Source organism: Oncorhynchus keta, chromosome 34 (genome assembly GCF_023373465.1).
Source record: "Oncorhynchus keta strain PuntledgeMale-10-30-2019 chromosome 34, Oket_V2, whole genome shotgun sequence".
Taxonomy (NCBI): Eukaryota; Metazoa; Chordata; class Actinopteri; order Salmoniformes; family Salmonidae; genus Oncorhynchus; species Oncorhynchus keta.
Window position 1 is genome coordinate 30,835,152 of NC_068454.1, and position 27,933 is coordinate 30,863,084.

The window sequence follows — 27,933 nt, forward strand, 5'->3', positions numbered from 1 at the left end:
TTTCATCTCTAGGAGACAGAACGTGCCTCCTTCCTGAGCGGTATGGCGGCTGCGTTGTCCCAAGGTGTTTATACTTGCGTGCTATTGTTTGTACAGATGAACGTGGTACCTTCAGGCGTTTTGAAAATGTTCCCAAGGATGAACCAGACTTGTGGAGCTCTTCACTTTTTCTGAGGTCTTGGCTGATTTCTATAGATTTTTCCATGATGTCAAGCAAAGAGGCACTGAGTTTGAACGTAGGCCTTGAAATACATCCACAGGTACACCTCCAATTGACTCAAATTATGTCAATTAGCCTATCAGAAAGAAGCTTCTAAATTGAAACATTTTACATTTTAGTCATTTCACAGATGCTCTGATCCAAAGCAATTTACAGTAGTGAGTGCATACAGTTTCGTAATGGTCCCCCGTGGGAATCAAAACCACAACCCTGGCTTTGCAAGCTCTACAAACTGAGCCACACGGGACCACATGGATTGTGTATGTGTGCCATTCAGAAGGTGAATGGGCAAGACAAAAAGTGAACTGCCTTTGAACAGGGTATGGTAGTAGGTGCCCGTTCTTTTTTTGTCAAGAACTGCAACACTGCTGGGTTTTTCACGCTCAACAATTTCAACACTTGAAGGACATCCAGCCAACTTGATACAACTCTTGGGAAACATTTGAGTCAACATGGGCCAACATATCCCTGTGGAATGCTTTCGACACCTTGTAGAGTCCATGCCCTGATGAATTAAGGCTGTTCTGAGGGCAAAGGAAGGGGGTGTAAGGTGCAACTCAATATCAGGAAGGTATTTCTAATATTTGGTATACTTAGTGTATATTGCACTCAGATAAATTTACTTAACAGGTGCTATTTTCTTGAGGGATCACTTAGGTATATTTAGATTTTGAAACCTGAGAGCGCCAGCCTCTGATTGGTTGTTTGGACCACATGATAACCACGGTGCTGCTGCAGCTGTGAGCTGTCGCCCATCGTTTCTGTGGAGGGAAGTTGGGGAGGCTCTTTGGCGGCTTGGGAAACAATTAAACTCTAAAGTAAACTGGTAAGCTAAAAGAATCAATAAACTGAACATATTCCTTCCTTTCATCTTACTGCTCCAGCATTGCCATCGTTTGGGACTATTTTGTCTTCTGTACAGTTTTGTCTCCTGCTGCCTTTGGATTGCTTAGAGATAGTTAATGAAGGAACAATCCCAGTTAACGGGCTGTGTCCTCGTTAAAGCAGTCTCGGAGCAGTTGATTTCCAGAGACCAACAGGCCAACAATGGGACACCTTTTTAAAACACACCACGAGTTTGTTGCATTTTCCAAACCTCTCCTGCTTCTGTTTTCAAGTCATTTTTGGTGGAAAAGTACTTTTGTGAATGGAGTGCTAAAAAAGGGTAGTTAGTACAGCCATCCTAAATTTAACCTGCAGCCTCAGAAGGCATTGGAGCTCTGTTAGCTAAACAAAGCCAGCCAATCAGACTGTGGTATCAACTTACAGCTGTCCCAACCCTTCAGTCAGGAGGCGCAGGACTGCTCTAGGGGGGTCTAAGGTGTCAAACTCTCATCAAAGTCTACCGGCCTTCAAAAGGCATTCCAGTACAGCTGTGATCCCACCTTTTAGCTGTACCTGAGCTTTATCTTATCTGGTGTGGAATTGGAGTTGATCACATTGAGAGTGAATGTTAATTCTGACGCTTATTTGTTTACTTGTCTAGGCTTTAGGACAAAACACAAATTGGAATATCAGTTTGGGACCCTAGTGGACAGCAAGTCAGCAGCTTCCTTTACTGTAAGGTTGCTGGAAATACTACAGGAGTCTTTCTTGGGTACGACATGCTCCACTGTTTGGCATCATTGTGTGTGCATGTTATGTGTGAATGACTTTGTTAGAAGGTTCTGTCCATATCCTGTCTTTGACTTTGGTGGTTTGGGTTCACCAGAGACTGCAAGGCAGGTTCTTAAAATATCTCTGTTAATGTTGTCCTTCAGCCTCTGGTAAAGACACATTGCTCTATGGAGGGCACTAGTACTGCTTTTTCCTTCTAAAGAGGACATGTATTGTAACACAGAGTTTTACATTGATGTTGACTGTTACGTTCAAATTATGGATACTAGATGATTGTGAATTGTGCTTGTAAAGTTTCAACCGTATTTTACTGGGAGGTGCATCATTGAGAATTTAAATGCCTGATGATGTTATGTGTTTGAGGTAGAAACCCCTAAAACTGCATCATCATGGATGAGAATGAAGAAATTGAAGAGGAGTTTGAGGAGGAGTTTGAGGAGGATGAGGAGATTTTTGAGGAAGAGGTAAGTAAATATTTTCTTGCGACATCAACACAACACACCGTCATTGTCTTAGGTACTCAGACTCAGTCAATTCAATTCAAATTCATTCAAGGAAAATTAGAATAGGAAGCAGAATTTCAGTTTACCTCCTGAAATGAAATGTAACTGGAACCCCAACCCCATTCCAAACCCACTACATATGTTCTTAGGTCTGAGTTGAGTTATTGAGTTGAGTTAATTTGATTTTTTACAGGGTTTTAGCCAGCCGGCTAATTTTCAACCTCAGTCCCTGGGCAGGTTATTAAAAACAATTACAATATAGACATAGCAACATAGAACAAAAAGCAGCAAGACAAAATTCATAAAAGCAACAAAGTGTTTCCCCACCTCACAAGCTACAGACAACAGACAACATGGAAAGCGGCAACACACAGCTAGGGACCATGTTCACAAATCTGATTGACCTTTAGCCATGTCTGATTGACCTTTAGCATTTTGTGAAAGTGGCCACAGTTCTATGGCCACAGTTCTATGACAGTAGTCAAATCAAATCAAATTTTATTGGTCATATACACGTGGTTAGCAGATGTTATTGCGAGTGTAGCGAAATGCTTGTAAACAAAGTTTCCTAAGGACTAGAAGCGAGACAGCCTCTCTGTCGGCACCATTTCTCTCTTCCCTGGCTCTGGTACTGGTGGGTCTCCAGGTTAACTAGCTAGCTTTACTCAGTCCCTATGACTAGGTAACTTAGTTTTGATACCACTCCAGTAAGTCATTCAGGAGTACAGGTGTCTTTGAGCTGTGAGCAGGGTTAGATCCTGTTTCCAAAGAACACGCATCTTCCTATATGCTAGCTATAGACATGGCCCTGGCTAGCCCTGTACAGTCCAGATAACTGTAGATCAGACCAGGGACCAGCCATCAAAATCAAAACCCCTGCCACTTTCCTCTTTTTTTTGGACATTTTAAAGCCCAGTTATGAACATAAAAAGTAATCACGCCCTTTTGTTTACAAGGACCATCGCACTTAAGCAGTGTGATGTTCAAAATGAGAAAACACCTTTAACTTGGTAGTCGATGTAGAAGTAGTAGAAGTACACTTTACCTGACCAACCACCAACCACTTCAAGGCTCCCAGAGAGATCAACTACTGACAACTATAGGCTTTGATGGCAGGAGCACACTGATGTAATAGGTCTAGTTATTACACAACAGACAGTGTGAAGACATTGCTGTCATTCCTGCAGATACTGTCAATTTGTATTAAGTTACACTGCACTGCAATATGCATGAATGGAAGAGTCCATCATCATTCGTCATCTATAACATTTCTTACACTATTGGTGTAAAATGTATAGTAATGTTGGGATGATGTTCCATTCAGAAGAGTTATGGATTGTTTGGGGAGCTGCTATTTTGTTGGAAGTAACCAACGATTTGTGTTAGATATAAACATGTAGTATCAGTAAGATTATACTGTGCCTTTCTTCAACCATGTGTAATATTGGTGCAAAACCTCTGTCACACAATTAAAACATTTTGAAGCGTTTGGCTTCAGACTGGCAGTTCTGGAGATGTAGTATCACCATCATCTACACAGTCTATTCCAGTGTTGACAGCTCCCCAAGCTCTAACATAGATTTTCATACTGTGTCATTGTATTTCTTTGTGATGGTCCACTCAGAGCGTCCAATGGAAGAGTGAAAGCAGAAGGCTAATAACTGAATCTCTTATTTCCTGGTGAAATAGGGTTAAAGTTAGCCTCGTATTTGTCTAAACTTTGTTGTTGATAACTTATAGGGGAGTCCAAATAATTTCTTCCTAATTGAGGATGTGGAAGATACTTCTGATTTGTCATTGTTACAAATTCAAAACATTTAGGAAAATGAACTACAGTATTTGGAAAGTTATTGTGTGGTTCCCATATAACATATCCACTTTTTCAAAGAGATTTATCTTTAATGCAAAAATGTAAATGCTTTGTAATGCAGAAAAATAATAATACGCTCAACTCAATACACTCTGATTTCACTACTACTTCCATCTCCACTTTGGAGGTCATTTTTAAAGACATGACTTTGATCTTAATAGTAAGATAGCTTCTTTCATCTGATCTACAGGCTGGGGAGAAACGTGCAGCTGTGCATTTTATAGGATATACAGTACTCTACGTTGCGGATAATAACTGGGTGGATTGTACAATCATTCAGGACAACAGTTTTTTGTTGACATTTCAGGGTGGTTATTAAGTGGTTATTAATATGGATTATACTGCACTAAGTATTTCATATGCAGCATTTAACGATTTGAACAAGAGCACTTTCTCAAGATAGTACATTGTTTATTGTTATGCTGCTTTTCCCTCTTAATGTCAATCAAGTTTGAGATCTTTTCAACTTCCAATTTGACAGTATATTTTTCTTCCAGTAAGATAAATATTTATTCTGAGCTCTGATATGTGGCTGTTAAACACTCTCGGGACGGGACAGCACAGGAGATACACATTTAGCAGTTGACATAGTGAGAAGTGCTGCCTGCTGTAAATCACACGGTAGCAGCTCCAGTAGCCGAGCTTGGGTCTGCTAACATCACTCATAGGATGTGCTTAGGAGGTTGATTCATGTAAAGAGAAACCAGCAGGCAACTAGCAGCTAGCTAGAGGAGGAAGGCAAATCTAAGCTCTGTAGGAGCAGAATCTCAGCCTGATTCCAGATCTGTTTGTGATGTCTTGCCAACTCCTGACAAGAAGATTCTACCTGTTCTCTGTCCTCCATTGTTTATTGTCATTTCTAAAACCTGTTGGGGAACAACAACAAAGCGGTGTGGGGTAGTTCATGTACCTGTATGATTCTCCTCCTGTCTTGTAGAGTCAGAAAATGGCTTCTTACAACTGTTGTTTAAAGTGTTTGCGATTTTTTTCCCCCCCCAGCTCTGGTCTATCAGTGTTTCAGTAGAGGCTGTCAGGCATTTGAATCGCAGGCCTATGTTGTGTCGGGACGATAATGATGATGATTCTGACCATTAGTTCGAGGGTTTTCTAGACAGTTCCACCAGTAGGGTTGTTAGATGTGTTCATCGGGCTGTCCCCTATTAATGGTATGGCAATGAGTACCTTCCTGAGTTAGAGAACAATGTCTCACTCTCAACTCACAGAGGCCACTGGTTATAAGTTTGGCTTAGTTAAAGTTAGACACAGGCTATTCAGGGAACATGTGTGAGAATGTTTTTAGTTTAGTAGAGTATGTTTCTCTGATTTAAGCTAATAGTAAGGAGATGTATTAGTATAATCACTAAGGATTAAAACAGTTTTAGCTGTCTTGTTGATATTAGGATTCATAGTGACTATTTACAACAAGGACAATGGACTTGTTAATGGAATAACCAACAAGAATAGCCAGTGAGGTCATGTTTTGCAAATATTCTACTGTTTCCATTGTCCCAGTCAAAACCAGCTAAAGTATTTTAAATTATTGTAAGTAGATTTGAACCCAGGTCTGGACAGAGGGCTCTGTCAGATGCAGGCAGGCAACCAGCACACAGTCAGTCAGGCAGACAGAGCCGTCAGTCAGGCAGTCATTCAGGGCTATTATAGGCTCCTACTCCTCTTTCCCCCTGGAATAGAGGCTTCATTACACTCTTCAGTAATCACAGTATATACCAGGATCCAAAAGGACACCTTCAAGGTCACTGGAGGGATCTGGGATATATGGAACCTTTTATTACATTATAGTGAATGTAGTTATTATATCATTATGCTAATTGTCAAAGACTGTAGCTGAACGTTAGTGCTGAAAGTAGAATATCTGAATTAACTACCACTGGTGACAGTGCAGATGAGTATTAAGTGAGTATAAGAATGAGTATTACTGTTTATCAATGTTGTTTACAGTATAAAAGGCTAACTGAATGTGTCAGAGATCAGGGAATTATTGCACCAGAGCTGGGGGAAAACTCCATCCAATACATTTGTGATATGTCTTCCTTTTGCTTGTAATGGCGATTTTGAAACCAGCGAGTTGTTCCTATATTTATAGTATTTTGAGGAGACGGTGACTTCGACCACCTCTCACCAGACCACAACTCAGGTGGGAGCAGAGGTGAATCAACAGGTAGAAGACAACAGTGAAATAAACAGCACATGCAGCTCATGATGCTTTGGTTGTGCTTGCATGTCATGGGGGTTATTCCACAGATGTAAGCCTAACAAAGGAGAGAAATTCTAGAAAGGATACTGTTTAAAAAGACGATGTGCGTGACCCTGTGGATTATTGAACAAACTACCTTGTTTAACAATTCACAATTTACTCAAGTCGAGGAAGACATTTTTTGGGCCATTCCAAAAGTGAGTTCCCAAACAAAAAGGCGATTGTTTGGGTAATTCACAAATCATGACTTCATGTACATTTTCTCAGGCTAGTGAGTGATTGATGAAATAGCCCTCATATAGGCAGATTTTGCTAAATGATGCATGCAGTCAATTGTGTCTTGTTCACCACTGCTTTTGTCCACTGGCTTGTTCATGGCCAGTCTCTCCTTCCCTTTCCTTCAGTCTCCTTTCCTTTTAATTTCCTTCATTCATTCCCTTTCCCTCAGTCCCTTTCCTTTCCTTCGTTCATTCCCTTTCCCTCAGTCCCTTTCCTTTCTTTCATTCAGTCCCTTTCCCTCAGTCCCTTTCTTTTCCTGTAGCCCTGATAATAAGTCCTATCCTCTGTCCCTACTAGACCTTAACCTAGCCAATACCATATTATCTCCCATCCCATTACCTCCATGTAGAAATACATTGTCATGTAATCATTTCATTTAATGCCTTGATACAGTCAAATACCACAATTAGTAGCTAAGGTGATTTTTTTAATCAGCCATTGCAATGAATTCTTGCAGGTAAGTGAACTTGGTTGCAGAGTAGCATGAAGTAGACTAAGTCATTGTTGCTTTCACACACGTGTCCCTTTTGTAAGAGACTTATGATAGTCAAAATGTCATTAACTTGTTTACCCATTTATTTATATTACACCTAGTATAATACTAATATTCTGTCATTGTTACAGTAGCATTGATTCTGTCTTGTTTCTGGTTTCTCTGTATTGTCTCACAAGCCTCTTTGTTGTAAATGGATGTGTACCTCTGGCCTGGTTTCCTCTCATAAAGGAACAACAGTCATAGTTTGACACATGACTAACAGCCTTACCTCTGTTCCCCAGTCTGGCGTTCCGGTGAGAAGAGTCGTCAGGAAGAAGGCTAAGGTGGACACCTCCAAGTTCATGACTCCTTACCTGGCCCACAGCCAGAAGATGCTGGACTTGTTCTCCTACGTAAGCAAGCCCATTACAACCAGGTCATGTTCATTAGGTACATCGTAGCAAAACGTTTTAAAAAGTCTAGGTAGTCCCTTTTCTGTTTCCTTCAGTATTCTTCCATATATTGCCTAATGAAGAGAACCCAAGTCAATGCTTTTTTCATGCCCCCCTTTTGGATCATGATTATGAAGTTACATTGTTCCGATGTGTCCCTAACAGAACAAGTATCGTCATGCCTATGACAAGGCTAAGGGGAAACCCTATGACATCTCGGCTGACACCCCTGAGATGGTCCGGATCAAGAAGGCTCAGGAGCAGCTGTCTGAGGTATGGAGGCCTCGGTTCTATTCTGTCCGCTTTTCTGATAGATATCATATATCACAGTCTCAGTCAATGTTGCACTGTCACTAATAATAATATCAAAATAAAACTTTGGTCAAATCTACACTTGACTCATTGCCCCTACCAGGTGAAATACCGGATGGAGGGCAATAAGGTGAAGTGTACCAGTCTGTACGATGGGGAGGCCAGAGAGATCGCCCATGTCAAGCATGTCTCGGAGTTGATCAGCAAGGTTCTGTACAGGGCCAAGTGGGATGAGACTAAGGACAGGTACTTGCTGCCCCCTGATGCCCCTGAGCTTGTCCTGGCTGTGAAGAATGCTGCCAACTACAGCAAGGTAACTTCATACTCAGCCTTCACTGTAGTGGTGCTGTTACAACACTTGTCCCAGGCTAATTTATTGAGTCGTAGGAGATAATAATAATATTTTGTACGTAGATTACTCAATTCAGATGAATCAAGAATGATCTAAGTAATTCATCTTTATTCCAAAAAAGGTAGATTGCTTTTCTATATTTGAGCCGATGCAACTTCTCCTTTTGTTTTTCTTTGTGATCAGAAACTGTACACAGAGGCCTGGGATGAGGACAAGACCATGTGCTATCCCTACAGTGACTCTCCTGAGCTGCGCAGGGTGGCAAAGGCACAGGAGGTCCTCAGTGATGTGAGTACTGCAACTACCTGTTGGTATTCTAACCTACACTTAAATACACGTTTCCTTGTGATTACAGCAAGTTGATATCAATGTTATTCGGTCGGTTTTATAGTACTGTTTTAAAGTTACTGTAAGTTGTATTTGAACAGCATTCATTTTTTACACTTGAGTGATTGTTATAACTGGTTGTTCTATGATTTAAATGTTGTAAGTCATAAATATCCTTCTCAACAACACTTCCTAGAATGCAGTGTCTGCGTCAGTCAGTCAGCTGAACCACGTCCACGAGTGTGGTGGTTCACTTTGTAATTCACTTGGAACAATTCATTGCTCACATCACATTAGGACAGTAAGGTGTCCAACATCAATCAGACTTCAGGAAAACACAGTTTACCCCCTTCATTTAAAAACTCTATTTTTGCTCCCTGAGCTTTTTGCTTTCTGCTGACTCAGATGTTCCATATGGAACCATTTCCTCTGAGCAGCTATTTCTACATGTAGGATGCAATTAAAATGGTCACTGCTGTCGCTCTTTAAAAAAAAGTGAACTTCAGATTTCCGCTGTTCAAATGTATTGGCTTATCCAGTTAGATATCATCAAGCAGAGCATTACCACGTGTAGCTAACAGGCATCACATGTTGTGTCAAAGGTCAACTATTGATTAGAGATACATCTCGTCATGGCCTGGGGTGGCCTAGCGGTCACTGCTGCTGCCTTCAGAGCGAATAAGCTGGTGTTAATATGGGTTTGAATCCAGCACACACCCTTCTAACACACTGTTCTCCTTACTTTCCTGTCTCCCTTCTGTGTCTCTTCTGTTCCTCTCACCATTCTGTTCTGCTCCATTCTGCAGATCTTGTACAAGAAGGGTCATGCTGAACGCACGGCGAAGTACACCTCTCTGGCTGTCTCTAATGATATGGAGTTGGCCAAGAAACATTTTGAACAGCGCAGTGACGTAAGTGGTGTGACATAGACACAGACACACACTGATTAATTGACAATGGCTTCTCATCATTCTTGACAGCATTGTAATGTAGACATTTGAGAGAATCATTATCATAGCCCTCAGCTGTAGAGTCCTGACAGTGAGGACAAGGTGGACCAGTGGGTGTTGTCAGTCACTGCCTGACATGGGTGAGGTCCCCAGCCCTGCTGTCCTTGTCCCTGGGAGATAGAGGGGGATGACTGCCACCTGCTCCATGATATTATTGGAAGGCAGCAGCCCTGTTCTGGCAGACAGACGTGGCGCAACGACAATAGCCTGAGATTATTTTAAATCCCCGCCGCTCCCAACATGTTTTATACACCCCCTGTAGCTGCAGAGGCCCAAACAAGTTTAGTGTCCATCTATAATGTTCATATCATTCTGTTTTGAATGACTTTTAAGGCAACATTTTGACAGATAATATTTTAAGTGTTTCTTGATTGTGTCATGCCTCTATTTTTCCATTGTAGTTCAGTAGCTTATTTTAAATGACCCCAAAGTCTGACTTTTCCTTGCTTTTCTCATGCAGCTCAAGTACCATGAGGACTACAACAAGAACGTCAAGGGCCACTGGTGCGAGACGCCCTACATTGATGTGGCTGTTGCTAGGGTGGCTATGGACAACATCAGCAATGTAAGACCCCACTATTGTATAGCATATTAATAGTTATTGGCATAAATTACATTACAGTATGCCTTCATCAAGTCATAACTCGTCATATCAATATTTATCTTTTCTCATTTCAGAAAAAGTACACGGCTGCATATGAGGACATAAAAGACCAAATCAATTTTATGCAAACTGAGACGCCAGAATACAAACAGAACAAGAAGGCTGGTCACGCTGCCAGCTCAGTGAGTCTATAGCCCTCAAAGAGAGGGACATAAAGGAGGACACACAAGCACACACAACACACACATACACACACCAACCAACCAGCTAACCAACCAACCAGCTGTCTTCTGCTTCTCTCAGAGAAAATAAGCAGGGAAGTGGGAGCTGGCTGAGTATATTTTTATAGATCCATCTCATGCGGCAGCAAGCAGAGAGACACACGACACTGGTTTGACCTCGAGCTCTAAACAGAGCGTGAGTCAACACCGTGACTCTTTTGTCACGCAGACATCAAGATGTGCCCACACATGTTCTGTACCCAGAGTCAGAACACTTGATAAAGAATAAATCACTGGCAAACAGTAGTTTAAATACATTTAGGCTAAAACGTAGGTGGTAACAAAACTGTAGCTTTTTTTTGTAGTTTTGAGAAGGAGTCATTGCCTATAAGCATTTTTCAATCAAATTTAAACACTTCAATCCAAAATCTGCTATGATGATGAGTAATTGTATTAACCTTGCCATGAATCACTGTATCACAGCAAACCATATGTATAATGTTTTGACTTGTACCCATGCTTCTCTCCTCAGATCAAATACAAGAAGGACTATGAGAAGAGCAAAGCGGTGGCTGACTACAATGTTCTCCCAGCCTCTGACAACCCTCTGCTCAGGCAGCTGAGATACGCTGGCACCATTTTGAGTGACGTAAGTGTCTAAGTCGGGGAGACTGAACCATTGGTCCAAACAGGTGTCATACTGAAATAGACAGAAGTTACAGGAAGCTAAACAATCACATCTCTTCTATGAGAGGCAGTCATTAGTTACAGAAAACCATTCAGTATCCCATCCCATGTTCTGGCAGACAGCAACAGTTATCTTTCATCTCCGTTCTCAAAAGTCACTACTCGTGTTTCAAATGAACTTGTATAGTTTTTACTAGTACATTTTTATCTAGAGAGTTGGCAGTTTGCTAGTTGGACAGTTTGATAGTTGGCTGCTGACAGGGTAGAAGTTATCACAGCAGATTCCTGCTAGTTAAATCATGACAGTAAGTAAGGGTGCACCCCCCCTCTTACACTTATACTGTAGTTAACCCACTGAAGGTGTAACATGACCTAAGCACTACTTTGATGAGTCTAGTTAGTTACTAGTCATTCACTGTCAACTTGTTAATAATTAGTGTAGCCATTCATAGAGCCTTATATTTGGGAATAAGATGGATAAACTTTTACTCATTTTGCCGAATTTCATCAATTGAAACCAAGTGCTAACTTTGATATGTATTTGAGACATATAACTACTTTTGGTTGCCATTATTTTCTGCTCATCATTTCTTCTCTGGTCACTCCTTTTGCAGAAAGTGTACAAGGCCAGCTATGAGAAATCGAGGGGGTCGAGTATTAACTACTGTGACACGCCCAAATTCAAGATGGACTCTGTTGGACAAAAGTTCAGTGACGTGAGTATTCCCTTTATAGTCTTCACTGACGATGTTAATGTTTTGTTTTTTAAATTGTTCAACAAATCATTGAACAGCACATTTTACATTTACATTTGACATGTTAGTCATTTAGCAGACACTCTTATCCAGAGTGACTTACAGTTAGTGCATTCATCTTAAGATAGCTAGGTGAGACAACCACACAACGCAGTCATAGTAAGTACATTTCTGCTCGATAAAGTAGCTATCAGCAAAGTCAGTGCTATTAAGAAAAGACAAGTGCGAGTGTTAGTTCAAGAAAGACATTTTACAAATGGCAGCAACGATCATTTAAAGTGGATCTCCTTTATTGTATGTAAGTGGCGAATGGATCTTACATGGATCCATCTTTACTCCCTCTATCTCCCCTCACAGGTACATTATAAAGACAAGTATAAGAATGAGGTGAAGGGACACTATATTGGCAGCTATGAGGACATCTACATGCTTCACTGCAAGAAAGTGGAGGAGATAAAGAGCGAGGTAAGTCATGTTGCATTGTTTTTATTTTGTTCTCTCCTCTGAGGCTTTGTTAAGAGTAAGACATTGGTTGTCTCTCAAATGCCTCCTTACTCCTTATATAGGGCACTAGTTTGATCCAGGGTCCAGTGTACTACAGGCAACTTCACTCTCAGTGATTAGAAAGGAATCATCTGTTCTTCTGTCTTTTCAGCAAAATTACAAAGCAGATTATGAGGACATCAAGACGAGATGTTTCTATCCTCAAACCATGACGCCAGAATATGAGGCTTATAAGAAAGTTGCACAGTGTAAAGATGTAAGTATGCCTCTTGAAGAATTATTACAAATTATAACCAGTCATTTGCACTATGATTAGTGATTGAAGATTGACATTAGATTGACATAATTCTTTCTTTTTTATTCTTGATATTGATATGTATAATTTACTTTTTGATATAATTTAATTTACTTTTTTGCAGAAAGTTTACCGGCAACATCCGGACACAGTGAAATTTACGCAAGTGACAGATTCGCCTGTTCAAGTGCAATCTGCCATCAACGCCAAACAGCTGAGTGATGTATGTATTCAACTTTTGCGACAGACCTTATATGAGTGTTAAGTTCAATTTTAAATAGTTACAGTATGAAATTACAATTACGTATATCTGTCTCCCTTACAAAATAGGTATTATGACCTCAATGGAACAACCTGTTAAAAAATATATGATTTAGAATTTTGTTAGAATTTTGGAACATATACCAGAAAATAGACTTCAAGGTTGAGCCGTTGCCATGACATTAAAGATTCCTGAAGGCTGTTGCCTGAAAATATGCTCATTCATCCACTTAGCACATAGCTCAGCTGTCTTCCTGTGGACGCCATGGAAACCAGAGAGAGTTATCTCTCTCTCTCTGTAGTATTAATAGCAACATGCATTCAGTCTGCTGAAAATAACCCTAGTCTCAAATGAGAGGAGGGGGGCTGACAGTTATGAGAGACTACTCTGAAAAGGAGAGGCCTCTCACTCCTTTGAGACAGGCAGCACTGCCCTCTAGTGGTGTGGAATGACCCATGTAGTACTCATCTTCTCCACAATATAGCTCTCCTCTGATTTACATAGTGCCAACCATACATTTTCCTGTACCTGACTACTGTACTTTCATGAGGTTCTTTCTGTCTTTTCCAGCTCAACTACCACGCGGCGTATGAGTTGGATAAGTTTAAGTGTGCCCTGCCTCCAGACTATCCATTCTTCATCCAGTCCAAAGTTAATGCATTTAACCTTAGTGATGTAAGCCAAATTCTGTTGATGATACTGTAGATAATGTTTTAAAAATACAGTTGTAAATCGAATCCAGTTATAATTTCATTTGTTATAATATGATTTGAAAATAATATGCTAGTATTGACATCATTTCACAATCATTGTAGTTGGTTATCGTTGACCTCATTGGATAAACCCTCCTGATTTTTACTTGCATGATACTGATATCTTCAATGTATTTGCAACTCTGTGCAGAATTGTTACAAGTATGATTGGGAGAAAGCAAAAGCCAAGCAGTTCGAGTTTAAGGGTGATGCTATCTCAATCCTTGCAGCCCGCGCCCACACAAATATAGCCAGTGATGTGAGTATGCATGCACTGACATAAACATCTACACATACATGTAATATTAGTATTCATATTGATAATGCTGACAGTTTCCTTTGGTGTACTTTGTTGTATAGGCCTTGACCTAACTTTTGCTCTTTGCCCTCAGGTTAAATACAAGAAGGATTTTGAGAAGAACAAGGGAAAGATGGTGGGAGCCCTCAGCATCCATGACGACCCCAAGATGCTACACTCCATGCACGTGGCCAAAATACAGAGTGATGTAAGTCATTTTCCTGCCCAGGGAATCAAGATTAGACAAAAAATGTGTCGGCTAGCTTAATCTGGCACATTTGAAATGTTGGTTGATGTGCAATGTCTTTGACAAATAAACCTAATAAAGTAAATTCAATTCCACTTAGTTTTGGTATGAAACAGAAATATGAGGATAGTGGCTGTCAGTGTGACAGGGGTATAAGGGCTTACTGTGACCCGTCTCAACTTTATATTAAATAAACACTTTTTTATCATAGAGAGTATGTGATGCCTCACCTTCTAATTCTCTCAAACTCTCTCCACAGCGTGAGTACAAGAAGGACTACGAGAAGACAAAGACCAAGTACATCACCACGCTGGACATGATGTCTAACACCCTGGCCAAGAAGTCCCAGGGTATCGCCAGCATGGCCGGCTACAGGACCATCCACAACCGCTACTTCCTGCCCTACGACGCCATGTCCCTGGACCGGGCCAAGAATGCCAACATCATCCAGAGTGACGTAAGAACACCATCAACCAGATTGATAGATTGATCGATAGATAGATTGATTAATTAATCTGGCTGATTGATCTAATTGATTGACTGATTGATTTGGTTTGCTTTCATCCTATTAAAGGTCTGGGGAAATTTCAAAAACGGTAGAAGTATAATGAAAGTATTACTCCCACTTGGTTATTTTCCCTCACGACAGAATGAATACCATTCAGACTACAACAACTTCACCAAGGGATCTGGTTGGGTCACCTTCGGCTCCATGGAAGTGGAGAAGGCCAAGAAAGCCGGAGAGATCCTCAATGAGGTAGCTACTACAACATGATCTAGTTCAAGGTTTAAGTTTATTTGCCATAATGTAGTTAATACTCAGGAAACCATACCATAACTCTCACAATAAAAACAGTATAAATTGTAAAATATGTTTTGTTATGTTTGGTCTTTTCTTGCTTTGACAATACAGAAACACAACAAGATCTGCTTTGACAATACAGAAACACAACAAGATCTGCTTTGACCAATTTGTTCCATTTTGTCCTCCACTTTCTCCACAGAGAAAGTACCGTCAGCACCCAGACACCGTCCCGTTCACCTCCATCGCTGACCACCCAGTCATGATGCAGGCCCAGGTCAACCAGCTAATGAGGAGTGATGTGAGTATTATTATAGTAACATTATTGGATGATAGAATCGTGTTATTCAGATCATTTAGACATCATGGGGCGGTTTCCCTGTGTCGAGAAAACTGTTTACTTCATAGAGGTGACATATTCAACTTAGTACAAATGTGATTACATTTTTTTATTTTTATAAAGATGAAACAATCAGTAATTCATTTATTTGGATGGAACACCTATTTTATATCTATAAATTTCTCAATGCAATTTGTATTCTTCTTCCCCTGCAGCTTCACTACAAGAAGGGTCTTGAGGAGATCCACCAGAAGTACTCGCTGCCCCATAATGACCCCCAGTTCCTTCAGGCCAAATGCAACGCCTACAACATCAGCAAGGTACTGTTGACTAAGACTAATTAGTTATGCCTCATATTCATATTTAATTTCATGAATTATCAAATGTTTTATCATATTATCACTGCCTGCCCGTTCTATAAAGAGCACACTACTCTGAACTGTGTAGACATCTTTCCTCCACATTCAAACGTGGCCTCTTGGGTGTGCACTGCATGCCTATACTGTGTTGTATTAGTGTCTCGTGGAAATAGTGTCCTTATTTAGCGTATTGCTTTCTTTCAGAACTACTACAAGCAAAGCTGGGAGGAAACCATTGCAAAAGGCTACGACATGAGGCCAGATGCTATCTCTGTCATCCATGCTAAGCATGGCAGACATATTGCCAGTGATGTAAGTATGCAATAAATCACCAGGACAACATGAAAAGATGTACAAGATGTAGTCAACAACAATGTTCCTACTTTGAATAGTGTCAGATTATCTGATGATTTTTTACTTGTTCCTTTCAGATCCAGTACAAGAAAGACCATGTGAAGGGAAGAGGCAAACAAGTGGGCTGCCGTAACCTTCAGGATGACCCCTTACTGGTGCACTACATGCAGGTGGCCAAGATGCAGAGTGAGAGGAACTACAAGAAGGACTACCACAAGTCCAAGCTGAAGTACTGCTCCCCAGTTGACATGATGAGTGTTGCACATGCTAAGCAAGCCTCTGCAGCACAAACCCATATTGGCTACAGGAAGATCCAACACCATTACAGTCTTCTCCCTGACTCCATGAACTTTGAGCTGGCTCGCACCATGAACACCAACGCCAGTGATGTGAGTACTCTGACTCCTACCCAGGGATAGAACAAAATAATTGGTTCGACTCCAGGCTGTATCACAACCTGCTGTGATTGGGAGTCCCATAGGCGGCGCACAATTGACCCAGCGTCGACCAGGTTAGGGTTTGGCCGGGGCAGGCTGTCATTGTAAATAAGAATTAGTTCTTAACTGACTTGCCTAGTTAAATAAAGGTTAAATTTAAAAAATGCAAACATTTCACTGGACTGGTGGCTAGTTTGGCACATTTTCTACTTCTAGGCTGGTTGGAAAAGTACTAGCCACCGGCCTTTAGAAACTCTAGCTTTAACTTGTAAGTTGTAATGCTGCATTTTAGATTTTTATTGTAGTGGCTTTTTGCAGCATTTCTCACATTGTCTCCTCTCCTTGCCGGATGCAGGTGAACTACAAAGCGGACTGGGAGAACTATGTGAAGGGAACTGGCTGGATCCCTATCGGATCCATTCCAGTGGAGCTAGCCAAGCAGGCCGGCGCCGCTCTGGATGAGCACAAGTACAGGCAGCACCCTGAAAACTTTAAATTCACCAGCAAGATGGACGGCATGAATATGGAGCTGTGCAAGCAGAACCAAAAGATTATGAATGTTGTGAGTAGTATTTACTTACTAGGAAGGCCAAAAATCTAATCCATGGTTGTCCATTGAATTGAATTTCTCTATTGAATACATTTGGTTGAAATACACTTTGTATTAAATACATTTTGTTGCATGGAATTTAATTGAACTGAACAGAAGTATTGATTTAAATCTATTGTTGTTATGATGTGTTTTTTTTGCAGCATGACTATAAAGCCAGTGGAGAGAAGTTCCTGCACACCTACAATCTCCCTGCAGATGCACCAGAGTTTATGCAAGCCAAATACAACGCTGTCAACATCAGCACGGTTGGTTACATGTTGATCACTGTCCATACTATTATATACCTTTGCTATCATACACAATCAATACACATACATATCCATGCATTCATTTAAATGTGCCTTTATCTATACTGTATAGTTGGTTATATGTTGACTGATTACAGTCCTATTTTACACACACACACACACACACACACACACACACACACACACACACACACACACACACACACACACACACACACACACACACACACACACACACACACACACACACATACATATATATTACCATGATGCATTCATTGAAATGTGTCTGTAAGTAATGTGTTTATTTCTCGTTCTCCTCATCACAGAACTATTACACATACGCTCACCGTCAAGACATTCTCAAAGGACACCAGATGAAGGCAGATGCCATCCCCATCCTCGCTGCCAGGGCCTGCACTAATATTGCCAGCAATGTATGTATTAATTGGAAGAAATTCTAAATCTGTATTTTGGTTTATTGATTAACCATAGTTGACCATAATCATGACATGCTATTCATGGTATTTACATTCATCATTGTATTTCCTGTACAGTACAAGTACAAGCTGGCGTACGAGAAGGGAAGAGGCAAACAAGTGGGCTGCCGTAATCTTCAGGATGACCCCTTGCTGGTGCACTACATGCAGGTGGCCAAGATGCAGAGTGAGAGGAACTACAAGAAGGACTACCACAAGTCCAAGCTGAAGTACTGCTCCCCAGTTGACATGATGAGTGTTACACATGCTAAGCAAGCCTCCGCAGCACAAACCTATGCTGGCTACAGGAAGAGCCTCCACAACTACACTCTTCTCCCTGAGGCTATGCCTGTTCAGCTGGCTCGTACCATGATGGAGATCCAGAGCGACGTGAGTTCATTTCAATATCCTTGCCATTCAATACCATAATGATGGTATGAAACCAGGCTTGACTGAGTAAGTGTACTATCGACCTGTGTGCATAAGCAGTAACTACTATCGATCCGGTGGGCATCAACACTAACCGCATCCATTGCTGACAATAGTAGTAGTTATTTTTGTGAACAATAGTGTATTTTGAGTGAGAGGAACCTGTCTGATACCTGTCCTGATACCTGCCCTGTCCTGATACCTGCCCTGGTACCTGTCCTGATACCTGCCCTATTCTGATATCTGTCCTGATACCTTCCCTGATAACTGTCCTGATATCTGGCCTAATACCAGTCATGTCCTGATACCTGTCCTGATACCTGACCTGATACCTGTCCTGATACCTGACCTGATACCTGCCCTGTCCTGATACCTGTTTTGATACCTTTACTGATACCTGTCCTGTCTTGATACCTGTCCTGATACCTGTCCTGTTCTGATACATGTTGTGATACCTGTCCTGCCCTGATACCTATCCTGGCTGCATACTTGGCCTAATAATTGTCCTGATACCTTCCCTGATACCTGTCCTGTCCTGATATCTGACCTGTTCTGATTCCTGTCCTGATACCTGTCCTGATTCCTGTCCAGATTCCTGTCCAGATACCTGCCTTGATAACTGTCCTGATACGTTCCCTGATACCTGTCCTGCCCTGATAGCTGTTCTGTCCTGTCCCGATACCTGTCCTGATACCTGCCCCGATACCTGTCTTGATACCTGTCATGATACCTGCCCTGATACCTGTCCTGATACCTGTCTTTATACATGTCCTGATACCTGTCTTTGTACATGTCCTGATACCTGTTATAAAACCTGTTTTAATACCTTTACTGATACCTGTCCTGATAGCTGTCCTGTCCTGATACCTGTCCTAATACCTGTTGTGATACCTAATGTGTTTCGCTGTGTGTCTCCACAGAACACCTATAAGTCTGACTACAACAACGTGTACAGGGGTTCTGGCTGGATTCCTATTGGCTCTATGGATGTGGAGTTGGCTAAGACAGCCAAGGCAGCCCTAGATGAGCATGGCTACCGTGTGCACCCCAGCACCCTGAAGTTCACCAGTCTGACTGACCAGATGAACATGGCCCTTGCCATGACCAACACCAAGTTACTTGATGACGTAAGAACTTAAAGTAACTTTGATTATCGTTTATTGTTTTTTAGGATCTATTTTAGCCCACCAAGGCTAATCTTTCAGAAGTCATACATTTATTGAGTTTACATACAAGATATGAGGAAATGAATGGTTTTCATGTTTTTATTCCATGTATTTTATTCCCTACTATGGATGTTGCTTGTCATTACCTTGTTATTTCTCTCTGTTCAGGCTTCATACAGAGCGTCTGGCGAGAAGTTCAAGCACACGTACAACCTGCCTGCAGACAGCCCTCAGTTCCTCCAGGCCAAATACAACGCCCAGACCCTGAGTGAGGTCAGTACACACCCACAAACACACACAGACTCAATTTCTCTGACATTTTAAAGATGTGCAAGTATTGCCTATAGACAGGGGATGTTTGACTGGTTTCTTTGATTTCTCATAGTCTCACTACAAGCACAAGTGGGTGGAAGATATCGCCAAAGGCTACGACATGAGGCCAGATGCTATCTCTGTCATCCATGCTAAGCATGGCAGACATATTGCCAGTGATGTAAGTATGCAATAAATCACCAGGACAACATGAAAAGCTGTACAAGATGTAGTCAACAACAATGTTCCTACTTTGAATAGTGTCAGATTATCTGATGATTTTTTACTTGTTCCTTTCAGATCCAGTACAAGAAAGACCATGTGAAGGGAAGAGGCAAACAAGTGGGCTGCCGTAACCTTCAGGATGACCCCTTACTGGTGCACTACATGCAGGTGGCCAAGATGCAGAGTGAGAGGAACTACAAGAAGGACTACCACAAGTCCAAGCTGAAGTACTGCTCCCCAGTTGACATGATGAGTGTTGCACATGCTAAGCAAGCCTCTGCAGCACAAACCCATGTTGGCTACAGGAAGATCCAACACCATTACAGTCTTCTCCCTGACTCCATGAACTTTGTGTTGGCTCGCACCGTGAATGCCAGTTGCAGTGATGTGAGTACTTGTTTATGCGACTTCAGCCTAGTACTAGGGGTGTACGTTTTCTGTTAAAAAGCTTTCGGGTGTCAAATACTTAATTTATTTGCCTTTGTTTCATTCTCCAGTACGAGTACAAGTCTGACTGGAACAACTATGTGAGAGGAACGGGATGGATTCCTGTTGGCTCGCTGCCGGTGGAGCTTGCAAAGGTTGGCGCGGACATCCAGAGTGAACATAAGTACCGTACACACCCTTCCAAATTCCAGTTCAAGAAGCTGATGGACTCCATGGACATGGTCCTGGCCACTGACAACAACAAGATCATGAACAAGGTAAACTATAAACTGTAACACCATATTGGAAATTAAAAACAGATTGTTTAAAATGTGATGTTATCTCGTTTGTCCTAATGTTATTCTTTATCTGTGTTTGTGTCAATTACTTTGCAGCAAGAATACACCAAACAATGGCACAAGGACAAGCTCACAGTCCATGTGATGCCAGATGCCCCTGAGATTGTCCTGGCCAAGGCTAATGCTATCAACATGAGTCAGGTATGATCATCCCGTCTCATCTTCCAATGTCACTACTAGTTACTGTCATTTTAATCATAATCTATAGAATCAAAACTACTTTGGGGCTCTGTTTCTAAGCTGTGTCTATATACCTTTTCAGAAACTCTACAAATCCGGTCTGGAGGACATGTATAGAAGCGGCTACGATCTCAAACCTGATGCCATTGCCATTCTGGCTGCCAAGAAAGGCACTACCATTGCCAGTGACGTAAGTGTAAAATAATTTCATTTCTGTTTGCTTGCTGCATAGATCCTGTTTTCTGTCACTTTTATCAGCTATCAACTGTGTAGAGAATTAATGTGATCAGATGCCGCTTCTGTAATTGACTAAACACCTGTATATTTTTTACAGTACAAGTACAAGCTGGCGTACGAGAAGGGAAGAGGCAAACAAGTGGGCTGCCGTAATCTTCAGGATGACCCCTTGCTGGTGCACTACATGCAGGTGGCCAAGATGCAGAGTGAGAGGAACTACAAGAAGGACTACCACAAGTCCAAGCTGAAGTACTGCTCCCCAGTTGACATGATGAGTGTTGCACATGCTAAGCAAGCCTCTGCAGTGCAAACCTATACTGGCTACAGGAAAGTCCAACACCACTACACTCTTCTCCCTGACTCCATGAACCTTGAGCTGGCTCGCACCATGAATGCCAGTTGCAGTGATGTGAGTTCAGCAGTTACATAGTAACATAGCACCAACTAAACATAGTAAACATTGCTGATCAATTATACATCCTTACCACTCATATTATTGTTTTACTAATCACCCGTTTCTCAACTCTAATGCCTTTCACCAGTACGAGTACAAGTCTGACTGGAACAACTATGTGAGAGGAACGGGATGGATTCCTGTTGGCTCGCTGCCGGTGGAGCTTGCAAAGGTTGGCGCGGACATCCAGAGTGAACATAAGTACCGTACACACCCTTCCAAATTCCAGTTCAAGAAGCTGATGGACTCCATGGACATGGTCCTGGCCACTGACAACAACAAGATCATGAACAAGGTATGCTCAGACCAGACGTGTACATTTGTGAAAAATAAAGCTGTTATCACAGTTTATTTCTAATGTGTCTCATAATGAGAGTCTAGGTTAATTGATTGGTGAATCATTTTGATTGCAGCAAGAATACACCAAACAATGGCACAAGGACAAGCTCACAGTCCATGTGATGCCAGATGCCCCTGAGATTGTCCTGGCCAAGGCTAATGCTATCAACATGAGTCAGGTAAGGCTACCTTTTCCACACGTGTGTTACTATCTATCATCAAAATATTCCTCTTTGTATCCATCATGCTTTTGCAATATAACTTCAAATAGGTCTTGGAAGTATTTAACAAATGTTATTTTGGTCATATTTTTATAAATAGTTTCTCCTCCATTCCAGAAAACCTACAAAGCAGGTCTGGAGGCAATGTATAATAAGGGTTACGACCTGAAGGTTGATGCCATCACCATCCAGGCTGCCAAGCAGGGCACCAAAATCGCCAGCGACGTGAGTGACCAACAATTAAAAGCCTTTAAAACCATTTTACAATGTGCTCCAACCTCTGTTTGAGTATGTGAGTCTATCAGATCGGTTGGGATAAAGCAGAAGGGGAATTTCCATTGGACCTTGTGTCCAATAAATTCTTATTTTTCGAAATATTATCTTTCGTTCTGGGAATAATACATTGTTTATTTACACAGTACAAGTACAAGCTGAATCACCAGAAGAATAGGGGAAAACAAGTGGGCTGCCGTAATCTTCAGGATGACCCCTTGCTGGTGCACTACATGGAGGTGGCCAGGTTGCAGAGTGACAAGAACTACAAGAAGGACTACCACAAGTCCAAGCTGAAGTACCACTCCCCAGTAGACATGATGAGTATTGCGCATGCCAAACATGCCTCCACAGTGCAGACGTATGCAGGCTACAGGAAGATCCAGCACCATTACACTGTGCTTGCCGATGCCATGAACGTGGAGTTGGCTAAGCAGATGCAGACGATCGCTAGTGATGTGAGTATTATTTTACTCATAAATACATAACAACAAACAAAAAAACAACATGTTTTTGTATACAATTTATTTTTTCCCTGACATAATTGATCCATTCCCCTATTCTGAGCTGTTAAACCACATCCAAATCTGTGAGAATGTTTTATGTTGTCCGTCAATTCCTTTACTCTGTTATTTAGAACCTGACAGTATTTACTTATTTCTGCAGAATTTGTACAAAAGTGACTATGAGACTTGCATCAAAGGCACAGGATGGATTCCCATTGGTTCTCTGGATGTAGAGAAAGCCAAAACAGCTGGCCTGATTGGCAGTGAGAAACTTTACCGCCAACACCCCAGCGGCTTCAAGTTTACCAAAGACATGCACTCCATGGACCTCGTCCTGGCCAGTGCTAACAATGCGATCATGAACAAGGTCATTCTTTGCATCTATGTCTATGCATACTGTATATGTATACAGTATATTATATACACATATACATGGTGATACTTCAAAACACTAACAAATATATCTGTCTTATAGCAAACGTACATTGACACCTGGAATAAGGATAAGACCACTGTCCACATGATGCCAGACTCAATGGAGGTGGTTTTGGCCAGAGCCAACAAGATCAATTGCAGCAATGTAGGTTATTCCTTCCACACCTCATTGTATTGTTCATTTAGGCTGCATTTTCATAATTCTGTCATTCAAAACATGTTTTTCTTCTCCTGTACAGACACTGTATAAGCTTGCCAATGAACAGGACAAGAAGAAGGGTTATGACCTGCGCAACGATGCTATTGCAATCCAGGCAGCCAAACAGGGCACATCCATTGCTAGCGATGTAAGTTAAACACTGTTTATTGAATAAATGGTGTGTGAACTTCAGCTTTTGAATGAAACCTAACTATCTCATTATCATTTATTAAGTTCAAATACAGGGCTGGCTACCGTAAACAGATTGGTCACCACATTGGAGCCCGCTGTATCGAGGATGACCCTCTGCTCATGCTGGCTCTGAACTCAGCTAAGATTGCCAGTGATGCTCTGTACAAGAAAGACTTCCACAAGTCCAAGACAAGGTTCCATCTCCCATTGGACATGATGGCCTTTGAGTTGGCCAAAAAGAACCAGATTCAGGTCAACCATGCCAAATATGTAACTCGCCTGCACAACTGGACCTGTCTGCCAGACTCCAGTGATGTCGTCCATGCCAGACATGTCTATGACATAGCGAGTGATGTAAGTATGAATTAATTAGATCATGTTTTTCCAGTGTGATTCTTTTTATTCTGGCCATGTTGACCTTTGTGGTATTGTTGTGTCTAGGTTGTGTACAAGGCTGATCTCAAGAGCCTACAAGGTATCGGATGGGTTCCCATCGGCTCACTTGATGTTGAGAAGGCAAAGAAAGCCTCAGAGGTCCTGAGTGAGAAGCTGTATCGTCAGCACCCAAGCAACTTCAAGTTCACCAGCTCAGTTCTAGACATGGGAATGGTTTTGGCGAAACAAAATAATGATAATGCCAACAAGGTATTTGACTAAGTGGTATATATTTACTAATCCTTTGCCTTCGTATGTTTCCCCTGGTAGATTATATTCAAATAATGATTCCATCATTTAAACCTGCTTTAATGTAATCTGATCTCCCCTACTTTGCATTATATTTGAGCCAATGATATGAAGAGGAACTTAATGTTGTTAGTTTGAACTTGAAACTCGTTATTGCAGCAAGCGTACACTGAGGCCTGGGAGAAGGACAAGACCAAGAACCACATTATGCCAGATGCGATGGAAGTGGTTTTGGCCAATGCAAACAAGTCCAACTACAGTTGGGTAAGTAAATGGTGGCACAAAGGTAACCCTCCTGATGAATGTATATGTTCAAAAATAATACTTATTGTAGAGAAATCATGGCTAAATAAAGATTAAATAAAATAAACATTTGAAATACCCATATCTATGGATATTTTATTTTCTTCTTCATACAGAACCAATACAGAAAAGCAATGGAAGAGGATAAGAAGAAGGGCTATGATTTGCGCAATGATGCCATTGCTATCATCGCAGCCAAGCACGGCAGGGAAATTATCAGTGATGTAAGTTCATTGAACATCTAGCCATCGTAACCGATTATATTTCTTAACTATTTCATGACACAATAAATAAAATGTACTTCTGGAAAATTAAGAGAACCCTCAACACTGCCATTTCATATTTGCTTTCTGTAGCACAAGTACAAGACTGGCTACCGTAAGCAGGTTGGCCACCACATTGGAGCCCGCTGCGTTGAGGATGACCCTCTGCTTATGCTGGCTATTAACTCAGCTAAGATTGCCAGTGATGCCCTGTACAAGAAGGACTTCCACCAGTCCAAAACCAAGTTCCACCTCCCATTGGACATGATGGCCTTTGAGTTGGCCAAAAAGAACCAGATTCAGGTCAACCATGCCAAATATGTAACTCGCCTGCACAACTGGACCTGTCTGCCAGACTCCAGTGATGTCGTCCATGCCAGACATGTCTATGACATAGCGAGTGATGTAAGTATTTATTAACTAGATCATGTTTTTCCAGTGTGATTGTTTTTATTCTGGCCATGTTGACCTTTGTGGTATTGTTGTGTCTAGGCTGTGTACAAGGCTGATCTCAAGAGCCTACAAGGTATCGGATGGGTTCCCATCGGCTCACTTGATGTTGAGAAGGCAAAGAAAGCCTCAGAGGTCCTGAGTGAGAAGCTGTATCGTCAGCACCCAAGCAACTTCAAGTTCACCAGCTCAGTTCAAGACATGGGAATGGTTTTGGCGAAACAAAATAATGATAATGCCAACAAGGTATTTGACTAAGTGGTATATATTTACTAGTCCTTTGCCTTCGTATGTTTCCCCTGGTAGATTATATTCAAATAATGATTCCATCATTTAAACCTGCTTTAATGTAATCTGATCTCCCCTACTTTGCATTATATTTGAGCCGATGATATGAAGAGGAACTTAATGTTGTTAGTTTGAACTTGAAACTCGTTATTGCAGCAAGCGTACACTGAGGCCTGGGAGAAGGACAAGACCAAGAACCACATTATGCCAGATGCGATGGAAGTGGTTTTGGCCAATGCAAACAAGTCCAACTACAGTTGGGTAAGTAAATGGTGGCACAAAGGTAACCCTCCTGATGAATGTATATGTTCAAAAATAATACTTATTGTTTAGTTTTTTTCTTCAGTAAAGTATGTTGTAACCTTTTATAAATGCATTTTAAATCAATTGTGATTTGATTGCCATTGCTATCATTGCTTGATGCCCTCAATCTCACACAAATGATCAATGAACCTACCAGGTAAAACCCGGAATCCGTAAACACGGGCACCCTCATAGATATCATCCTAACTTACTCGCCCTCCAAATACACCTCTGCTTGTTTTCAACCAAGATCTCAGCGGTCACTGCATCATTGCCTGCATCCGAAATGGATCTGCGGTCAAACGACCACCCCTCATCACTGTCAAACGCTCCCTAAAACACTTCAGTGAACAGACCTTTCTAATCGACCTGGCCGGGGTATCCTGGAATGACATTGACCTCATACCGTCAGTAGAGGATGCCTGGTTATTCTTTAAAAGTGCCTTCCTCACCATCTTCAATAAGCATGCTCCATTCAAAAACTGTAGAACCAGGAATAGATATAGTCCTTGGTTCACTCCAGACCTGTCTGCCCTTGACCAGCACAAAAACATCCTGTGGCGTTCTGCATTAGCAACAAATAGCCCCCGTGATATGCAACTTTTCAGGGGAATTAGGAACCATTATACACAGACAGTTAGGAAAGCTAAGGCTAGCTTTTTCAAACAGAAATGTGCATTCTGTAGTACAAACTCTAAAAAGTTCTGAGACACTGTAAAGTCCATGGAGAATAAGAGCACCTCCTCCCAGCTGCCCACTGCACTGAGGCTAGGAAACACTGTCACTACCGATAAATCCCCTATAATTGAGAATTTCAACAAGCATTTCTCTATGGCTGGCCACGCTTTCCACCTGGCTACCCCTACCCCGGTCAACTGCCCGGCACCCTCCATAGAAATCCGCCCAAGCCCCCCCCCATTTCTCCTTCACCCAAATCCAGATAGCTGATGTTCTGAGAGAGCTGCAAAATCTGGACCCCTACAAATCAACCGGGCTAGACAATCTGGACCATCTCTTTCTAAAATGATCTGCCGAAATTGTTGCAACCCCTATTACTAGCCTGTTCAACCTCTCTTTTGTATCGTCTGATATTCCCAAAGATTGGAAAGCTGCCACGGTTATCCCCCTCTTCAAAGGGGGAGACACTATAGACCCAAACTGCTACAGACCTTTATTCATCCTACCCTGCCATTCTAAGGTCTTCGAAAGCCAAGTTAACGAACAGAGTACCGGCCATTTAGAATCCCACCGTACCTTCTCTGCTATGCAATCTGGTTTCAGAGCTGGTCATGGGTGCACCTCAGCCACACTCAAGGTCCTAAACGATATCATAACTGCCAATGATAAGAGACATTACTGTGCAGCCGTATTCATCAACTTGGCCAAGGCTTTCGACTCTGTCAATCACCACATTCTTATCGGCTGACGAAACAGCCTTGGTTTCTCAAATGACTGCCTCGCCTGGTTCACCAACTACTTCTCTGACAGAGTCCAGTGTGTCAAATCGGTGGGCCTGTTGTTCGGACCTCTGGCAGTCTCCATGGGGGTGCCACAGGGTTCAATTCCCGTGTCGACTCTCTTCTCTATATACATCAATGATGTCGCTCTTGCTGCTGGTGATTCTCTGATCCACCTCTACGCAGATGACACCATTCTGTATACTTCTGGACCTTCTTTGGACACTGTGTTAACTAACCTCCAGACGAGCTTCAATGCCATACAACTCTCCTTCTGTGGCCTCCAACTGCTCTTAAATGCAAGTAAAACTAAATGCATGCTTTTCAACCGATCGCTGCCCAA

At 41.7% G+C, this 27,933-nt stretch overlaps 1 protein-coding gene across 50 annotated transcripts in view; it reads left to right on the top strand.

Moving 5' to 3' along the window:
- The first annotated feature begins 946 nt into the window (after positions 1 to 946).
- The window catches only part of neb (nebulin), a 79,633-nt gene continuing 52,646 nt past the window's right edge, over positions 947 to 27,933 (top strand). For 46 of the 50 annotated variants that reach the window (XM_052493614.1, XM_052493613.1, XM_052493618.1 and 43 more), the window contains exons 1-51: positions 947 to 1,046; positions 1,707 to 1,817; positions 2,205 to 2,301; positions 6,315 to 6,389; positions 7,482 to 7,592; positions 7,797 to 7,904; positions 8,047 to 8,256; positions 8,479 to 8,583; positions 9,429 to 9,533; positions 10,093 to 10,197; positions 10,311 to 10,418; positions 10,990 to 11,106; positions 11,759 to 11,860; positions 12,257 to 12,364; positions 12,555 to 12,659; positions 12,823 to 12,921; positions 13,531 to 13,635; positions 13,864 to 13,971; positions 14,105 to 14,218; positions 14,517 to 14,714; positions 14,907 to 15,014; positions 15,262 to 15,360; positions 15,615 to 15,719; positions 15,963 to 16,070; positions 16,190 to 16,501; positions 16,905 to 17,111; positions 17,303 to 17,407; positions 17,740 to 17,847; positions 17,968 to 18,279; positions 19,239 to 19,445; positions 19,653 to 19,757; positions 19,870 to 19,977; positions 20,097 to 20,408; positions 20,519 to 20,725; positions 20,843 to 20,947; positions 21,069 to 21,176; positions 21,321 to 21,632; positions 21,766 to 21,972; positions 22,091 to 22,195; positions 22,355 to 22,462; positions 22,657 to 22,968; positions 23,177 to 23,383; positions 23,492 to 23,596; positions 23,691 to 23,798; positions 23,885 to 24,196; positions 24,284 to 24,487; positions 24,686 to 24,790; positions 24,946 to 25,053; positions 25,186 to 25,497; positions 25,585 to 25,788; positions 25,987 to 26,091. In XM_052493614.1, coding sequence (XP_052349574.1) covers positions 2,227 to 2,301; positions 6,315 to 6,389; positions 7,482 to 7,592; positions 7,797 to 7,904; positions 8,047 to 8,256; positions 8,479 to 8,583; positions 9,429 to 9,533; positions 10,093 to 10,197; positions 10,311 to 10,418; positions 10,990 to 11,106; positions 11,759 to 11,860; positions 12,257 to 12,364; positions 12,555 to 12,659; positions 12,823 to 12,921; positions 13,531 to 13,635; positions 13,864 to 13,971; positions 14,105 to 14,218; positions 14,517 to 14,714; positions 14,907 to 15,014; positions 15,262 to 15,360; positions 15,615 to 15,719; positions 15,963 to 16,070; positions 16,190 to 16,501; positions 16,905 to 17,111; positions 17,303 to 17,407; positions 17,740 to 17,847; positions 17,968 to 18,279; positions 19,239 to 19,445; positions 19,653 to 19,757; positions 19,870 to 19,977; positions 20,097 to 20,408; positions 20,519 to 20,725; positions 20,843 to 20,947; positions 21,069 to 21,176; positions 21,321 to 21,632; positions 21,766 to 21,972; positions 22,091 to 22,195; positions 22,355 to 22,462; positions 22,657 to 22,968; positions 23,177 to 23,383; positions 23,492 to 23,596; positions 23,691 to 23,798; positions 23,885 to 24,196; positions 24,284 to 24,487; positions 24,686 to 24,790; positions 24,946 to 25,053; positions 25,186 to 25,497; positions 25,585 to 25,788; positions 25,987 to 26,091 — 7,488 coding nt within the window. In that variant the 5' untranslated portion in view covers positions 947 to 1,046; positions 1,707 to 1,817; positions 2,205 to 2,226. The remainder of the gene's footprint in view (positions 1,047 to 1,706; positions 1,818 to 2,204; positions 2,302 to 6,314; positions 6,390 to 7,481; positions 7,593 to 7,796; positions 7,905 to 8,046; positions 8,257 to 8,478; positions 8,584 to 9,428; positions 9,534 to 10,092; positions 10,198 to 10,310; positions 10,419 to 10,989; positions 11,107 to 11,758; positions 11,861 to 12,256; positions 12,365 to 12,554; positions 12,660 to 12,822; positions 12,922 to 13,530; positions 13,636 to 13,863; positions 13,972 to 14,104; positions 14,219 to 14,516; positions 14,715 to 14,906; positions 15,015 to 15,261; positions 15,361 to 15,614; positions 15,720 to 15,962; positions 16,071 to 16,189; positions 16,502 to 16,904; positions 17,112 to 17,302; positions 17,408 to 17,739; positions 17,848 to 17,967; positions 18,280 to 19,238; positions 19,446 to 19,652; positions 19,758 to 19,869; positions 19,978 to 20,096; positions 20,409 to 20,518; positions 20,726 to 20,842; positions 20,948 to 21,068; positions 21,177 to 21,320; positions 21,633 to 21,765; positions 21,973 to 22,090; positions 22,196 to 22,354; positions 22,463 to 22,656; positions 22,969 to 23,176; positions 23,384 to 23,491; positions 23,597 to 23,690; positions 23,799 to 23,884; positions 24,197 to 24,283; positions 24,488 to 24,685; positions 24,791 to 24,945; positions 25,054 to 25,185; positions 25,498 to 25,584; positions 25,789 to 25,986; positions 26,092 to 27,933) is intronic. The other 4 variants (XM_052493663.1, XM_052493662.1, XM_052493666.1 and 1 more) reach the window with 4 other exon arrangements.